This window comes from Chiloscyllium plagiosum, chromosome 29 (genome assembly GCF_004010195.1).
Source record: "Chiloscyllium plagiosum isolate BGI_BamShark_2017 chromosome 29, ASM401019v2, whole genome shotgun sequence".
In the NCBI taxonomy this organism is placed as follows: domain Eukaryota; kingdom Metazoa; phylum Chordata; class Chondrichthyes; order Orectolobiformes; family Hemiscylliidae; genus Chiloscyllium; species Chiloscyllium plagiosum.
This window is the reverse complement of record NC_057738.1, coordinates 44,145,685-44,163,391: the sequence shown is the minus strand read 5'-3', so window position 1 is coordinate 44,163,391 and position 17,707 is coordinate 44,145,685. Positions and strand designations below refer to the sequence as shown.

Sequence of the window (17,707 nt, the reverse complement as noted above, 5' to 3'; positions counted from 1 at the left end):
AAGGGATAAATGCAGATTTCTCCAGCTTCCTCATTTCCCCTTCCCCCACCTTATCTCAGTCCCAACCCTCGGACTCAGCACTGCCCTCTTGACCTACAATCTTCTTCCCGACCTCTCTGCCCCCACCCTCTCTCTGGCCTATCACCCTCAACTTAACCTCCTTCCACCTATCGCATTCCCAACGCCCCTCCCCCAAGTCCCTCCTCCTTACCTTTTATCTTAGCCTGCTTGGCTCACCTTCCTCATACCTGGAGAAGGGCCTGTGCTCGAAACGTCGATTCTCCTGCTCCTTTGATGCTGCCTGACCTGCTGCACTTTTCCAGCAACACATTTTTCAGCTCATTAGTAAATGGTCCAGTATAGATGGATCATATTTCATGATGACACATACCAAAGGTCCTGTGCCACAATGATTCAACCCAGTCCCACAGAATTGTTCACTGGCATTAGAATCAAACCTCAAAGAATGAGAGATACCTGCCAGAAACTTTAATGTAATTCCCAGTCTGAAGTAAAGACTTCTCAAACACAGCTGCGAAATACAGAATAGACCGCATGTGATTGAAAAGAATGTAATAAAAGCATCTCTCCTGAGTTGAGATTCCTGTTTTTGCATAATGTATTTTGCTGCAAGCTTACTAATTATTAATTCTTTCCAATAAGTTCCTCAAGCATAAATCTAAAAGCATATAATTATATCAATAAGCTGCAAGCCCAGTTAAATTTCTTGATCAATGACTCATTGGCAATGTAATTATTGCAAATACAATATTTACTTATTTTTAAACATTTTTAAAAGGAACGAATCACTACATTTAGATTGCTCGGTTTCCCCACCTGACCAAATCATGAGCTGATTGGCCAGAGGGGGTCTATGATTTATCACGAGAAGGGAAAGACGAGAAGGCTGGAATGTGAGAAGTATTTTCTTGACTCCATTTACTGATTCCTAATGGCAAAATGGGATGACAGGACAAACATATCAAGAGCGATTGGATCTGTTAGGACTACACTGAAAACAACGAATGCTGGAGATCACAGGCGGGTCAGGCAGCGTCCATGGAGAGAGAGCAAGCAAACGTTTCGAATCTCGATGACTCTTCGCTTGCTCTCTCTGCCTGACCCACCTGTGATCTCCAGCATTTGTTTTCAGTACGGATTCCAGCATCTGCAGTAGCTTGCTCCTACACAGGACTATATTCACTGGAGTTCAGGAGAATGAGGGATGGGGAATCTCATAGAAGCCTATAAAGTCATAACAGGACAGGACAGGTTAAATGCAGGAAGGATGTTCCTAATGACCAGGGAGTCCAGAACCGGGGGTCACAGCCCAAGGATACGGGTAAACCATTTCCAACTGAAATGGCAAAAGTCTTCACCCAATCAGTGGGGAGCCTGTGGGATTCTCTGCTACAGAAACTGTTTGAGGCCAAAACATTGAATGTCTTCAAGTAGGAGTTAGTCATAATCTTTAGGTATAAATGAATCAAACAGTATGGGGGAGAAAGTGGGAACAGGGGCCTGGTTTGGGTGATCTGCCATGATCATATACAATGGCAGAGCAGGCTTGAAGGGCCGAATGGCCTACTTCTCTTCCAATTTTCTATGTTTCTATGAAAGTAGTCTAGACCAGTGTGAACCTGGCTTGTTGTGAATTGTCTGTTTACTCTGTACACTGATATTTTCTTATTATCTTGGAAACCATGGGAAGTTTACAGCACACAGAGAGGCCACTTAGCTCACTGTATTTGTCTTGGCTGAATGATGAATCATCCTGCCCTAATCCTGCTTTCCAGCATTTGTTCTGGAGTTCTGCAGGTCTGCTTTGGGATGTGTTCTGAGATTTTTAAAGATAAACCAGGTGAAAATAGCAATGAGTAAACAAGTCTGTAAAAAAAGGGCATGAACCGGAATCCACAACCTTTTTAATTCAAGAAAGAGCAGCCACTGAGTCACCCTGTAATATCCCAAGTTCTTGTTTAAGTGCAAGTGATAAGGATGCTGAGGCAATAGTAAAGAGTTATTAAACAAAAACAGAAATTACTGGAGAAACTAAACAGGTCTGGGAGCATCTGTGGCGAGAGAAACAGAGTTCACATTTCGAGTTCAGTTCTGATAAAGAGTCATTTGACTCAAAACAGTAACTCTGTTTCTCTCTCCACAGATACTGCCAGACCTGCTGAATTTCTCCAGTAATTTCTGTTTTTGTTTCACATTCCCAGCATCCACAGTTCTTTGTTTAAGTGAAGAGGTATTGATGCTCTTTCTATGATGACCACAAAAGAGGAAATTATTTTAATGACTTCCTGTTCAGATTGTTAAAGAGTTTTTTAAAAAAGTCTGTAAAATGCTGTCCGCTAAGTCACCTGGTTCATTTATTTATTTTGTGAACTTTGTTTGCTTCCAAATTACCATTTATTACCAATAAACGACTGCTGAACCTCAGCTCAGTAATCTACTTATAAACATGAAGGGGGAGATCCAAGATGGCGGCGACTCAGCAAGTCTGAGTGTATACTGCTCCTCCTAAGACCTAGGCAAAGTGGGCCACCCTCCCCCACCACACTCACCAAATCAACTAAAAATAGTTTTTATTTAATGTAATTAGTGGTTTAGTACTAAGTTCAGTCTCCTGTAAAAATGACGAGGTGGAAAGGAGCCTGCAGTTCTCAGCAGGCAGGAGCCCCTCCCCCACCCTCCCCAGCTGCAGCAGAGGGGTCTGCAGCCGCCCCGGGGACTTACCTATGGTGGCGAGCCTCGCGGAAATAATCTCCAAACTCGATGCTAAGATCGACGCCTTCACCGAAGAGTCCCGAATTCGGTGGAATTCATTCTCGGCCGCGCTACAAAAGCACGGCCGAGACATCGAAGAAATTGAATGCCGAGTTGGAGGGCGGAGCTAAAGGCCGCCACCTCCGAGGCCATTGCAGAATCAGCCGTGGATCGGGTCCGGACTCTTGAGCAGCAAGTCCGGACCTTAGAGAACCACATTGACGACCTCGAGAATCGTGGTCGTCGAAACAATATTCGTTTGCTGGGCCATCCCGAACGGGAAGAAGGCAGCCAGCTTACAAGGTTCCTTGAACAGTGGCTTCCGCAGTTATTGAATCTGGAGGCTGGATCAGGCCAGGTAAGGGTAGAATGGGTCTACCGGGTCGCAATACGCGGGCCCGGCACGAACCAGCTCCCCCGTCCCGTCCTGTTCTGGCTGCAGAGCTATAAGATGAGGCAGATGCTTTTGGAAGCCTCCAAAAATCTTGGGAAAGATCCACAAGCCATGACTCATAAGGGATCCAAGATTAGGTTATTTCAGGACTTTTCCCCAGCTTTGGTTCAAAAGAGGAAGGCGTTTGATGATGCAAAGAAGTGTTTAAGGGATTTAAACATTCAATATTCCTTGCGCTACCCAGCTATATTACGCTTTAGCCATGAAGGGTCCGTGTTTAACTTCGGATCACCGGAGAAGACCAAGGAACTTTTGGACTCTCTTAGACAAATTATAAAAGTTAATTGATGTTGTTTTTCCCTACCCCCACCTCTGTCTACCCCCCCCCTTTTTTTGCCTTTCATTATCTTACTGTTTAATATTATCTCTAGGGGGTGGGAAGAAGGACTTATTTATTCATCCTTTACTTAGCAATTTCCTTTCCCCTTTTTTTATATATATATAGGCCAGGGAGTCTAGTTAATGTAGATGGGGGGAAGGTGGCTACCTTATCTTATTTTATCTTTGTCCTTGGGAGCAGGGTTGTTTTCCCCTGTTATTTTGTATTAATATATTTAATTATTATTTGCTGAGACTGTAATTTTATAGTCATATATGTTCATATATGGTATTAACATTACCAAATATATCCAGGTGTTGGTGTGGCTGGGGGATAGGGTACTCACTGTTAGTTCTGGTTCAGTAGTATACTTGAATTTTCTTCATCCTATCGTGCGGTGCCTAGGTCAAGGGTGGGGCACTGGTTGGGAGAGGTTATGATGGGCTTTTTGGAAAGGAAGTGATGCCCCCTGGGAATAAGGGGGAAGATCTCCATTTAAATACGTTTTATACTTTTTTTTACTATTTAGAAATGGGTTTTTCTATTATATTGATCAGAATGTACTAAAGAGCTTTTATTTTTGTGAATTTTATATGCTCTATGCTCGGGATGTTTTGGATAAATTTTGGTTTGTGTTGTGATCTGATGTTAACACATTTGGAGCATGTATATCACTTCAAAGTTTGGGAGAAGATTTGTAGCTCGGGTGCTCGTTGTTGTGGTTCTGTTCGCTGAGCTGGGAATTTGTGTTGCAGACGTTTCGTTCCCTGTCTAGGTGACATCCTCAGTGCTTGGGAGCCTCCTGTGAAGCGCTTCTGTGATCTTTCCTCCGGCATTTATAGTGGTTTGAATCTGCCGCTTCCGGTTGTCAGTTCCAGCTGTCCGCTGCAGTGGCCAGTATATTGGGTCCAGGTCGATGTACTTATTGATTGAATCTGTGGATAAGTGCCATGCCTCTAGGAATTCCCTGGCTGTTCTCTGTTTGGCTTGTCCTATAATAGTAGTGTTGTCCCAGTCAAATTCATGTTGCTTGTCAGTACTGCAGTGTGTTGTGGTCCTTTTTGAATAGTGTCTTGATGCAACTTCTTTTGTGTGTGTTGGGGTGGTTGCTTTCGTAGTTCAGGACTTGGTCTCTGTGTGTGGCTTTCCTGTATACATATGTGGTGAATTCTCCGTTTGGTGTTCTCTGTACCGTCACGTCTAGGAATGGGAGTTGGTTGGCCTTTTCTTCCTCTCTCGTGAATCGGATTCCTGTGAGTGTGGCGTTGATGATCCGGTGTGTGTTCTCTATTTCTGTGTTTTTAATGATTACAAAGGTGTCATCCACATATCTGACCCAGAGTTTGGGTTGAATTTGCGGCAAGACTGTTTGTTCTAATCTTTGTATTACAGCTTCCACTATGAGTCCAGAGATGGGTGAGCCCATGGGTGTGCCGTTGATTTGTTCATATATTTGGTTGTTGAATGTGAATTGTGTTGTGAGGCACAGATCCAGTAGTTTGAGTATGCCGTCTTTGTTGATAGGTTCAACGTCCTGTTGTCTGTTCTGTATGTCCAGCAGGTTGGCTATTGTTTCTCTGGCTAGGGTTTTGTCGATAGAGGTGAACAGTGCTGTTACATCGAATGAGACGCTCACAACCGACTTCACAAATACAGACAAGAAATTACGTGCCAAAAATCGTTAATTTCAAAAACCACCAATCAGGAATGGACCCGGACCATAGAACAGGCCGTCACCATAAGACAGAACAGGACCACGCACCGCAAAAAAACGGCACTAAAAGGAAAAATGGCCAAACTAACACACAACAGAGAGGACACCACAACGCACTCCTGGGTTAGAAATCTCTCCCACAGACAGCTCACAGACACGGAAGGAACAATACTGGCCAAGGGACTCAACTACAACCACAGGGACGCCAAGACAGCAGACTTCCTAGCAGCACTAGAATGCACACTCAGAAACAATGGACTGACGGAAGAGACACAACAAACAGTGAGACAAAGTATCGTACCCCTGATAACAAGGAAAAGACAAACACATAACCTCAACACCAAGGAGAGAGAAGCACTAAAAGCACTAAGAAACGATAAGAACATAATCATACTACCAGCAGACAAAGGCAGAATGATGGTCATCCTGGACAAAGCAGACTACATTCAAAAAGCACAACAACTACTTGCAGATACCAACACCTACCAAAAGAGGGAGTTTGACCCCACCCCACAGCTCACTGTCAGGCAGAAGAGTCGACGTTTCGAGCATAAGCTTTTCATCAGGAATGAGCTCGTACCTGCTCCTCGGATGTTGTCTGACCAGCTGTGCTTTTCCAGCGTCACACTTTTCAACTCTAATGCATATCATCCATGTCTATTGCCTCCCCCTTATGCTGCACATTTACTGCTTTAACATATCCATCAGCAAAATGCCTTACAAATGTAAAAGAATAAAACAGCTGACATTTCTTCATGACCTTAGGTATTCCAAAATTCTTTACTGACACTGAATTAGGAAGCATTTCTACACACAAAGGATAATAGAGATTTGGAACTCTGTTCCACAGAGAGCAGTGGGTGCTGGCTCAGCGTTATTTTTAAATGAGATAGATTTTTTGTGTTAAGTGAAGATATAAAGAGATATGGGTCACAGGCAGCTCTGTGGAGTTAGGCAACAGACCTGCCAGGATCTGACTGAATGGTGGAACAGCTCAAGAGTTTGAATGGCCTACTCCTGTTCCTATGTTGCTCTGAAGTACTTTGTAAAGTACAGTCACTGATGTGCCCATTTCATTTTTGCTGTTGTACCACACAGCCTACTCATTTACATTTGCAATACTTTAATATTTTTCTGTTCAACCTCTACACACAGTTTGGACTGTGCTTTGATAACTTATTACATAAATGTAAGAAAAGCAGCATCAGTTGCACACAGGAAACTTCCATGAATAAGTAATTGGATGACAATCAGATCATCTGTTTCCGTGGCAATGATCAAGGTATAAGTATTAGCCAGGATACCTCACCTGCTCATTTTCAAAATAGTGCCACTATTCTTCCTGAAGAAGGGCTTATGCCCGAAACGTCGATTCTCCTGTTCCCTGGATGCTGCCTGACCTGCTGCGCTTTTCCAGCAACACATTTCCACCACTATTCTTCACCCAAGTGGGGAGGAGGTGCCTTGGTTTAGCAATGCTTCCTAAAACAGGCACTTCAGACCATCCCTCACTGGAGCTTCAAATAGATTTTGTGCTTAAAGGTCTCTGGAAGAGAGTTGAACTCACAAGCTTCGGACTCAGAGGCAAGGGAGTCTTACCCAATGAGCCACAGTTCTTTCAGATCACTGTTTGATTATTAAAACTAAGTAGTGTAGTTTAAATAGAAGTAGTTACCTGTTTTGGGATCCACAGAGAAGTATGGCTGTCCCTGCAGGATACTGTACACCACCCTGGCACTGTTTCCATATGTTGGATCATCAGCATCTGTCGCTGTTATTTGAACAACAAAGGAACCTAAGAAAACAATAAATATTTCAACATTTTAATCACTGACATTCTTGCAACCATTTTACAATATTAGGAGAATGCAAAACAATCCTTCATTACTTGTAAACAGAATAAATATAAAAGCAATAGGAACAGTTTGACACAAATTCTCAATTTAAGCTTAATGGTTCTTTTTCATGAAGAATATGACAAGGATGTAGCTGTTCCTGGTAAAGCATGAAGCACAATTCAGAGACCGGTGAATACAACTCACAAGCTCTGAAACCTCTTGAAGTAACTGTTGTTCACTGAAGCACCATTTCACGAATTGGTTATACAGCAAGTTTGATTCAACAATGCAGAAATCAGACACCCTCATAAGGAATGGGAAGGACTGTGAGAAGGTATTCTCTGCAGTAGAAGCTCAGGTCTTGTTAGTGGATTATTGACAACCTACACAGAGAATATGAGCTGATACCCCCTATCTTCCTGGATAGTGTAGTTAGGGAGAAGCTGTATCAGCTCATTAAAGGAGCAATAACAAGAAGGCACAGACTTAAAGCGATGTGCAAACGAAGATAGAGTGATGTGAGGAAACACTTTTTTACTCAGTGAGTATTTAGAGCTTGATTATACGGCCTGGAAGTGTGGGAGAGGAAGGTCCAATTGAGGTAGTGAAGAAGGCATTGAATGGTTATTTCAGTAGTGTGCAAGGATAAGGAATATTTTATTTAGCAGTATTTTATTTTTTATAAAAAGTCAATCAAGCTTGCTTTGGTTTTATCCGGGCATAGTATCCAGACACATAAAGACCTGGTACGGCAACTGCTCTGCCCAAGACTCTAAGAAACTACAGAAAGTTGTGTACACAGCTCAGACCATCACAGACCCCAACCTCCCATCCATGGACTCCAGTTATATGACTCATTGCCGCAGAAAGGCTGCCATCATCATCAAATACCCCTCCCACCCCGGTAATGCTCTCCTGCAACCATTTCTTGTCAGGCAGAAGATACACATGTACAAACAGGTTCAAGAAAATCTTCCTCCCCTTTGTTATGACTGATGAATGGGCTCTCTAACTTCAAATAATGTTGATCTTGTAAATGTTGATCTTACTTTGAACATCTCTGGTGCAGTGTAACCTGTATGCCCGACTCTGTCTAAGCACCCTATGACCTGTATGTCATTGCTTACTATGATCTGCTTGTACTACTCACAAACAAGACTTTTCACTGTATTTAGGTACACAAGACTACAATAAATCAAAGTCGAGAGTGTGGTGCTGCAAAAGTACAGCAGGTTGGGCAGCATCCGAGGAACAGGAGAATTGACATTTTGGGCATAAGTCCTTCATCAGGAATCATGACATTTCCTGATGAAGGGCCCAAAACATCAATTCTCCTGCTCCTCAGATGCTGCCTGACCTTCTGTGCTTTTCCAGCACACCACTCTCTCGACTCTGATCTCCGGTATCTGCAGTCTTCACTTTCTCTACAATAAATGAAATCAAATCAAATCACCTTGATTTAGACACTTGTTTCAGCATTGACAAGTTTCTCTCTACCCAATCAGTTCCTTTCAAAATCATTAAAACTTCCAGCAAATAACAGCTGCATCTTTCATCTCCTAGGGGCTATAGACAGGTAATTCCTTGTTGTAATCCAACCAGTGAAAATCTGGTAATATTCTGATGAAATCTTTGCCACTCTCCTTCCACAGCCAAAATATCCGATCTGAGGTATTGTGCCAAGGGCAACACAGATGGGATTTAATCAGGGCTTTGTATGTCTGTGGTAGTATTCAGTGGAAGAATTAAACCTCTCTTCGCATAACATTGAAACAATTTCAATCACTATGAGTAAGGCTATATTTGATACAGGTAAAATGAAAACAAAATGGATGGAGATGAAGCCTGACACGAAATAGGGAGACAGAATGATTGCTGGCCATCCAGCAACACCTACAACCTATTAAAAAAACAGATGGTCATTTATCAGCTGGGTATTTTTAATATGTTTGTAAAAGAACACAGCCAAACATATCAAAGTACTAATTGATCATGTAAGGTATAGGGTTAAAATTGTGCAGAATAAGGGAATAGGTGTTGCTTCTTAAAAAGCTTACATTATAAAATTAGGCTGCGCATGCAAATACTAAGTGAGAAGCGAAAACAGGTAGAATTATCTCTGACTAATAGGGCAGAGTGACCGTGTAGCGGGATGTACCAGTAACAGGAGAATAGTGTGCCAGTCTCAGGAGGGATGTGGCCAATGGATGGAAATTAGTTTGGCAGGATGATCGCTCGAAGACAGCAAACTATGCCAGAATAGTCACATATAAGGAATGAGATAAATAAGAGTAAGGGGCAACAGGCTTAGAGTAATGGGAGAAGTAAACAGGGGCGGAGAAAAGCTAGACAAAGGTGGAGTGAAGCTAGAGCATGTCATAGGCTACACGCTACAGCAAAAGTAACCAATGGGGTGAAAGGGCAGGACCGAGAGACGCAGCTGAGCAGCATAAATCAGAATGTAACCCTCAGATCGGGGTGCTTACCTGTTAGGCACCCATTCTTGCAAGTATGTATCAATAAAACTTGCTACTTCAGAATTTGACTCGAACTGAAATTTATTAATATGTGAGTTTTGTTTCTCAAATCAAATAGTTTGTTTGTAGTAAGAAAACATTTTAGTTTTTTTTCTGTTCCCATTCATTCCTAGCCAAGTTTCTGTACATTCATTCATGGGATGCCAATGATGTTGATTAACTCAGTATTCAATGCCCATCCCTGATTGCCTATGAATGGGTAGTGGGGAGCTGCCTCTTCAATCACTGTAGTTCATGAAAGTAGTTCACAAATGAAGAAAATTCAGGATGGATGACAAATGCTGACCTAGTCAACCATACCCACATCCTATCAATTCATAATGACAAAGAAATTGAGTTAGAAACTTGGTTAGACTCCATTTATAACATGAGGCAAAGACTTGCTTACAGTTTTTTCATGATGCAGTATTAGGTCCAGCTAATATTACTCTACACAGCTGCAATAATACTTCTGAGGTGAAGGTGAACATAACTCTTTATTTTATATCTCAATTGAATACCATTCCATGCTAAATCCATGTGATGGGAAATAGTGTGGTCCAGGAAATGTCCCTAGATTTTCTCTCAGGCGTCAAGTTAGAATTTTTTTTGTTATTCATTCAGGGGATTTGGGCATCGCTGGCTGGCCCAACATTTATTGCCCAATCTTAGTTGCCCTTGAGAAGGTGACGGTGAGCTGTCTTCTTGAACCACTGCAATCCACATGTTATAGTTTGACCCACAATGTTGCGAGGGAGGGAATTCCAGAATTTTAATCCAGCAATGCTGAAGGAATGGTGTTTTATTTCACAAGTCAGGAGGGAAACTGGCAGGTGATGGTATTCTCATGTATCTGCTGCTCTTGTTCTTCTAGTTGTGAATTTAGAAGGGGCTGTCTCAGGAAAATTGGCAAATTACAGCAGTGCATCTTGTGTTTCGGGACGTAGTATGACCTGAGCTAAAAAGAGCTGCACTTTCAAAATTCTAATTTTGAAAGAAAAAGATTTCTTGTCACGGATCTGATAATGGTGTTCATGAATTGATTCCCAATCTGTATGAATGAAGAAAAGGAAATTAGCAATGAAGTTAGCAATGAAATCCTGATTAGGTGCAACTGAAAAAAGAAATGGCTGTAAACATGGATAATAAATAAAAAATGGATTCCAATGTTATAATAGAATTCACCCACCTCTATTAATTTAACATAATGGAAAGAATGCCATTCTAATCAATGCTACATTGCTACAATTTGCTTTTGAGCATTTAGCTTTAACAAACACAGTGGAACAGATCATGCAAAGTATGATGTAGTATCGTTTATAATCAGATTTATCTCTAAACTACTAATATCTATAATTTAACTGGCAGGATTATTGGACTGAAGTTAAATGAGAATAAAATTGAGATAATGAGATATGGTTTGGGTAAATGAAAAATGTGAGCAATGCTTGAAGATTGTTCATCCATTCAAGCAGAATGGGATGCTCACAGATCTGTGAAGCACAATTGCAGAAGATGGAAGAGATGACAGAGAAAGTAAAACACCTAAGCTGTGACAAACTGGGGAAGGCATTGAAGTGAACGAAGGAGGAACAGGAGCCGATAGGAACAAAGGGAAAAGCCCCTTGAGGCTATTTTTCCACTTAATGAGATCATTGCTGATCTATGTACTAGTTCTTGCACCCTATCCCTTTGTTGCATTCTCCTCTTTGACACAGACATACCATCACACACCAGGATTAGTGAAACAGCAATACGGTTCCTTTATTTGCAGATACGATGATACACAGACAAAGTTCACTGGCACCAATGTAAAATACATCAGACTTCTACCACGACTGCTACAGATTATTGGCATGAAGACTGAATAAAATAACATTATGTCTGCAGGTAATTTAGCAGAGTGCAATAAAATTACAAGCCTTTGAAATATATCTGTGGTTTACTTATCTATTCAGGTTTAGTTATGGTAATCTTTGCTGGAGGCAGCTTTATGATTCCAGAATGCTGTTCAGGGACTTGTCTTTATGTTGTGTCTTAGACATCATTCTAGTCATTATGTGATTAGACATCATTCAGTGCTTCTCCTTATTTGGCACCTGACTCAGCACACTCTTGTCATTTGCTGTTTGTACTTGATATAATTTTGGTTCTGAGCAAATGCTGACAATTTCTGCTGGATTCCAGGTGACATTTATTGGGTATTGGACTCACACCTTTCATCTGACATTTGGATTGGGTGGTTCACCCGTCAAATACTAGTTGTGGTCATCTTTTATATTTTCTTGTTTTTGTAAGCCGTGTATCTCAAACCTGTTGAGCATCAGCAAGTCATGATTGGAGATGATCATTTGCACTTGTCTTGATAATACTTCGACAATGGTGAGGTGAAGTGAGGTGGAGTGTGCACAGTTGGAATCTGTACACATATAGAATTCAGACAGAAGTCACACAACATCAGGTCATAGTCCAACAGGTTCATTTGAAATCACAGCCTTTCAAAGCACTGCTCTTTTGTTAGGTGAAGGAGCAGCATTCCGAAAGCTTACAATTTCAAATAAACCTGTCAGACTATAACCTGGTCATGTGCGATAATGCTGCTTCTTTAACAAAGTTATGTTGTCCTTAGTCTTTTTCTCAGGAGATCATAAAACACAGGTTCTTAAAGGTCTGGGGCTTGAAGGGTGTTAGGTCCGATTTGATTATAAGTAACAGATACTGCTTCAGGAAAAAGGCTCTGAAGTTTCTAAAAAAATGCACAATGAAAGGGGAGTGGCCAAATCTCTCAGCTCAGCTTTTCTCTGGTTTGATTTAGTTTTGGCAGTCTGGACATTCACTGATTGCCAGGAATTTTGAGGCTCCTGGTGCAAGAAACAGCAACATGGAAGAGGGTGTTTCATTCTGACATCTTTCTCTCTCTCTCTCTCTCCTGAAAGACCCTGTGTTTGATTTCACCTTCTGTGCCAAGGGGTATTAAGGATAGCTGGTCGTGTCGTTTCGTGGCTAGTTGGTGTTCATGGATCCTTAGTAGCCACACACGCAGATGACAAGCAACATGAATTCGACTGGGACAACACTACTCTTTTAGGACAAGCCAAACAAGCAGCCAGGGAATTCCTACAGGCATGGCACTCATCCACAGATTCAATCAATAAGCACATCGATCTGGACCCAATATACTGGTCACTGCAGCGGACAGCTGGAACTGACAACCGGAAGCGGCAGATACAAACCACTATAAATGCCGGAGGAAAGATCACAGAAGCGCTTCACAGGAGGCTCCCAAGCACTGAGGATGTCACCTAGACAGGGGACGAAACGTCTGCAACACAAATTCCCAGCTCGGCGAACAGAACCACTACAACGAGCACCTGAGCTACAAATCTTCTCCTAAACTTTGAAGAGAGAGAGAGAGAGAGACAGAGAGAGAGAGAAACATTGAGACAGTAAGAGACAGAGTGAAACATGCATCAAGATAAAGAGAGGCAATGAAGCAACAATAGAGAGAGGAGATGGTGACAGACAGAGACAGAGACAGTAAGCAGCAACAAAGTGAGAGAAAAGAGAGACAGACAGAAAGAGAGAGACAGACGGAAAGAGAAAGCAAAGACAGACCGACAGATATACACAGCCTTAGAATGATGGAGCAACAAGCAGACAGATGGACAGACAGATAGCCAGATAAAAAGAAAGAGACAGAGAAAGGGAGACAGAGACAGACATAGACAGAGAGGGTGTATCTTTCTTCAGTTGTCCACTCAGTACTTTTAAGCCATTTGAGATGGAAAGTGATCAATCAGACGTTGAAGCAGTTTGTAGGTGATGTTGTGAATTTGTAGCAGATGGGGCGGGGGACTCTCCATGCCCCCACCTGATGGCTGCCTCAGAATATTGCTGGGATCCAGGCTTACCTTGGGCCTACAGATCAATCAGAACATTCCAGGCAACCTCTGATCAATGACCTCCATTGGCCTTTCAATCACTTTAACAAACTGCCTGCTGTGGGACCCATGCTTGGACACCGCTTACTGGCTTAGCTTCATTCTCACCCCCATGCCCTGACTGAAAACAGAAACCTTGGCTGACACTCCAGTGGAGTACTAAGAGAGTGCTGCAAGGTTGGAGCTGAGACACTATATGAAGCTCATGCTGCTCCCTCAGATGGACATTGAACATTCCACAACACTGTTTCTAACAAAGGGCGGGACAGTTACCACTGGGGTCAGGGTCAACACTTACCCTTTAAGATCACTAAACGTCACTAACACCGGAACACAGAATAAAAAATGACCAGAATAGACTGTTCAGGTCTTTGAGACTTTTCAACATTTGTGGCTGATCATCTAAGTCCCTCCCCTGTTCCTGGTTTCTCCCCATCCACTTTGATCCCTTTAGTGTTCTGTTTCCATATTGCATGACTCTATGACTCTAAAACTATATCTACCTCTTTTAAAACATTTAATGTTTTGGTCTCAACCACTTTCTGTAACAGAGAATTCCACAGGCTCATCACTCTCTGGGTGAAGACATTTCTTCTCATCTCAGTCCGAAATGGTTTATCCTTTACTCTTAGAATGGGACCCCTCCTTCTGGAGTCTCCAGTCATCAAGAAGATCCCTCATGTGGTCATCTTGCCTAGTCCATTTTGATTAATCTTGATGGAATTATCCAATGAAATCACTGTTTGTAAGAGCTTGCTGTGCATAGGTTATTTGCCAAAATTACAAAACGACATGAGAAATATTCCCGTGACTGCAAAGCACTTTGGAATGTGTTATAAAATTGTAAATCTTCTAGACATAAGAGGGAGAACGTTCAGCTTTACTCTTTGGACAGGAATGAACTGGAAGCACAGTTTATTGTGGAAATTAAAACCAAGTGATTTGAAATATAATTTACCATCCACCAGTTAGAACATTCAACCTCTATCCAGTTTCACCAAGTGCAGGGGGGATGAGATTGCACAAAATGATAATGGTGTATATGAAAAGTGATGTTTGACTTTGCGTGATTCCTCTTCCTTTCAGCCTGACTGGGTTTGTAATAAAAACAGGAGCAGATGGAACGTATGACTTGAAATATCTAATTGCAGTAATATTTTTCAACCCATTACCCCTTCGAATATATATCACCAGATATAATTTTTGACAGAAACTTGGCTTTAATGAAGCCAAGGGACTCCCTAAAATGCAGAATAAATATCAATTATATAAAACTGTGGTGACAACTCTGCTAATATTTACTAAGCAGATCAGTGTTCTATGGTGTTGATAAACAGCTGTTTCAAACATCATCAGGTTATATAAAGAGCTAATCTCCGTAAACTGCAGTAATTTTTGAAAAATGTTATTCCTTGTTCCTTTACTATTGACAAAATCAAAATATTACAATTGCTCTGATTGGAATTAAACAAATATTGGATTATCCAGGACTATCATGGCAGAGATCATTAGGCTCTGAAGTAGTGAGGTGATCAAAGGTTACAGGGAGAAGGCAGGAGAATGGGGTTGAGAAATATATCAGGGTAAAAACAATGACTGCAGATGCTGAAAATCAGATTCTGGATCAATGGTGCTGGAAGAGCACAGCAGTTCAGGCAGCATCGAGGAGCTTCAGCAAAATCGACGTTTCGGGCAAAAACCCTTCATCAGGAATAAAGGCGCATTCCCTAACTGTGTGGGAGATTGTGTCGCAAAACGAGACAGTGGAAGAAAGAGAGAGAGAGAGGGAGAGAGAGAGAGGGAAAGAGAGAGAGAACGATAGGGAAAGAAAAAGAGAGAGTGTGGCAGAGTGAGAAAGACAGAAGGTGCTGGATGCACTTATCAGAGTGTTGGAGCATGAGCCTCGATCGCGAGTTGGTGCTATGACAGATACACAGTGAGTGTGAAGGTGCAGAGAGAATATGATGACTTTAATCCTGGCGGAGTATGGAAAGCTATTGATGCTAATCCACTATTCCAGGATATGTCTCTGGACTGTAGATGCTGGGCAGGGTTCAGTGATGAGCTCAGATCATGCTTGTTTGATCAGGTAGTGTGGCCTCCTGTGGGAAGAGAGTGTTATTCCTCCATACTAGCCCATCCAGAAGAACTTCCAGGCCCCTGTCGACAATCGTGGTGCAATTGCACTTCACCTGCTATGATCGCGGTAGACCTTTCAGGGCAACTCCAAATTGAGAATGCTTAACTGTGTGGCCATTGACCTTTAAAAGATGGTACCAGTGTTAGATTTCATGAATATCCATGGTTCTGATGGCAGTGTTGAGTATCTCCAGACATGGTGGATGGGTGAATCGGCTGGCATTGATTGAAAGTGACACCATGGTGTGGAATTGTGTTTAATGAGATGAGTTCGATAAGAAAGCAGCAGAAAACTATCTCGGCCTGGTGCAGATGATCCCACTGTCAAACATAATGACACTGTTACCACACTTCCAATTACAATTCTGCACAATAAATGATCATCTGAATCTCTTCATCATCTGGACTCACAAGATAATCCTATAACTTATCATTACTGGAAATACGGGACCAGGTTTCAAGATTCAATTCAATAGACAATAGACAATAGGTGCAGGAGTGGGCCATTCTGCCCTTTGAGCCAGCACCCCCATTCATTATGATAATAGAACATAGAACATAGAAGAATACAGCGCAGTACAGGCCCTTCGGCCCTCGATGTTGTGCCGATCCAAGCCCACCTAACCTACACCGGAGTAATTACGGAAGATCAACTGTTCTACGTAGCCAACAAAGAGACAGGCATAACTGGGGCCCATACATGTGCCCATGGCTACCCCTTTGGTCTGGAGGAAGTGGGAGAATTCAAAGGAGAAATTGTTAAGGGTAAGGACCAGTTCGGCCAAACGAATGAGAGTGTCGGTGGAAGGGTACTGTTGGGGACGTCTGGAGCGGAAAAAATGCAGGGCTTGGAGGCCCTGGTCATGGCGGATGGAGGTGTAGAGGGATTGGATATCCATGTTGAGAAATATATCAGCCATGACAAAATGATGGAGCACACCTGATGGGCTGAATGGCCTAATTGTGCTTCCATATCTTTTGGTGTTATTGATATACTTTCACTGGAACTTAGCTATTTAAAATCCATAATTATCAAACCTTCATTAAATTTGTAATTTGATGATGTTCAATGTAAATCACAATTTAGACTTGCCTGATTGGAACTCAGTTGACACCATTCCCAGGTAGGATATCAGCTGTTGCACATTGACAGCACTTTTGCCTGTGTAGTGGAGGATTGTGAATTTAAATTCCTTTCCTAGACTTGAAAATGAAAGCTGACATAGTATTGAGAGACAATTAATGCTGCAGCATTGGAGGTGTATGACAGTATATTGGTCTTGTACATAATGATTCAGCATTTTTTGTGAACTCTCTACCTGCAGCAACCTCAGCAACTCCATTGTGTGGCTGTTAGTTAATAATTCTTAATGATCGTTGATATAAAAGTCTGCCCTAGAAGCCTCCAGAAGTTATTCCAAAATGCAGTGATCAACTTATACACCATGTGTAATATATGGATTGCCAGTGTAAAGGTAGAAAAAAAAAGCATATCACTCGTAGTTCGTATTAAATTAATAAGGCTTATATCATCGAATAAAGTAATTGTAATAAAGATATCGTTATGCGCAATCACAGTTAATAATAAAAAAAGTATCTATCCAATTCAATGAATTCACTAAATAAATTGCGTCACTTTGATAATGGCGTGTGTGTGCGCGTGCGCGTGCATGTTTGAGTGTGTGTGTATGTTTGTGTGTAATTTCCATTGGCCTTGGCATCCAGTACCACTATGAACATTGTTGTCTCAGGTTTTGTGGTTTTCACTGGAACTATTCTTGAACATTTCACCTTCATGGTTTTGTTGCAAATTCAAGAAGTTTTTATTTACTTTAACATCAAATATATGCAAAAGTATGACTTTCAAAACCAGAATACTGGGGTTGACTTCAACATTAGGTTCACTCATAGGCTGTGATCTACAGCAAATGAATCATTGGAATATGCTTCAGTCATTTAGACTTGTGAATGTTCAGTAATGCGTCGATAATTTCTCATCAGCCTGTCAAAAGTA

General features: G+C 41.8%; 1 protein-coding gene across 7 annotated transcripts in view; it reads right to left on the bottom strand.

Moving 5' to 3' along the window:
* The window catches only part of LOC122564562 (cadherin-12-like), a 584,392-nt gene that overhangs the window by 168,118 nt on the left and 398,567 nt on the right, over positions 1 to 17,707 (bottom strand). For all 7 annotated transcript variants that reach the window (XM_043719639.1, XM_043719638.1, XM_043719640.1 and 4 more), the window contains one exon: positions 6,935 to 7,054. In XM_043719639.1, the coding sequence (XP_043575574.1) occupies positions 6,935 to 7,054 (120 nt within the window). The remainder of the gene's footprint in view (positions 1 to 6,934; positions 7,055 to 17,707) is intronic.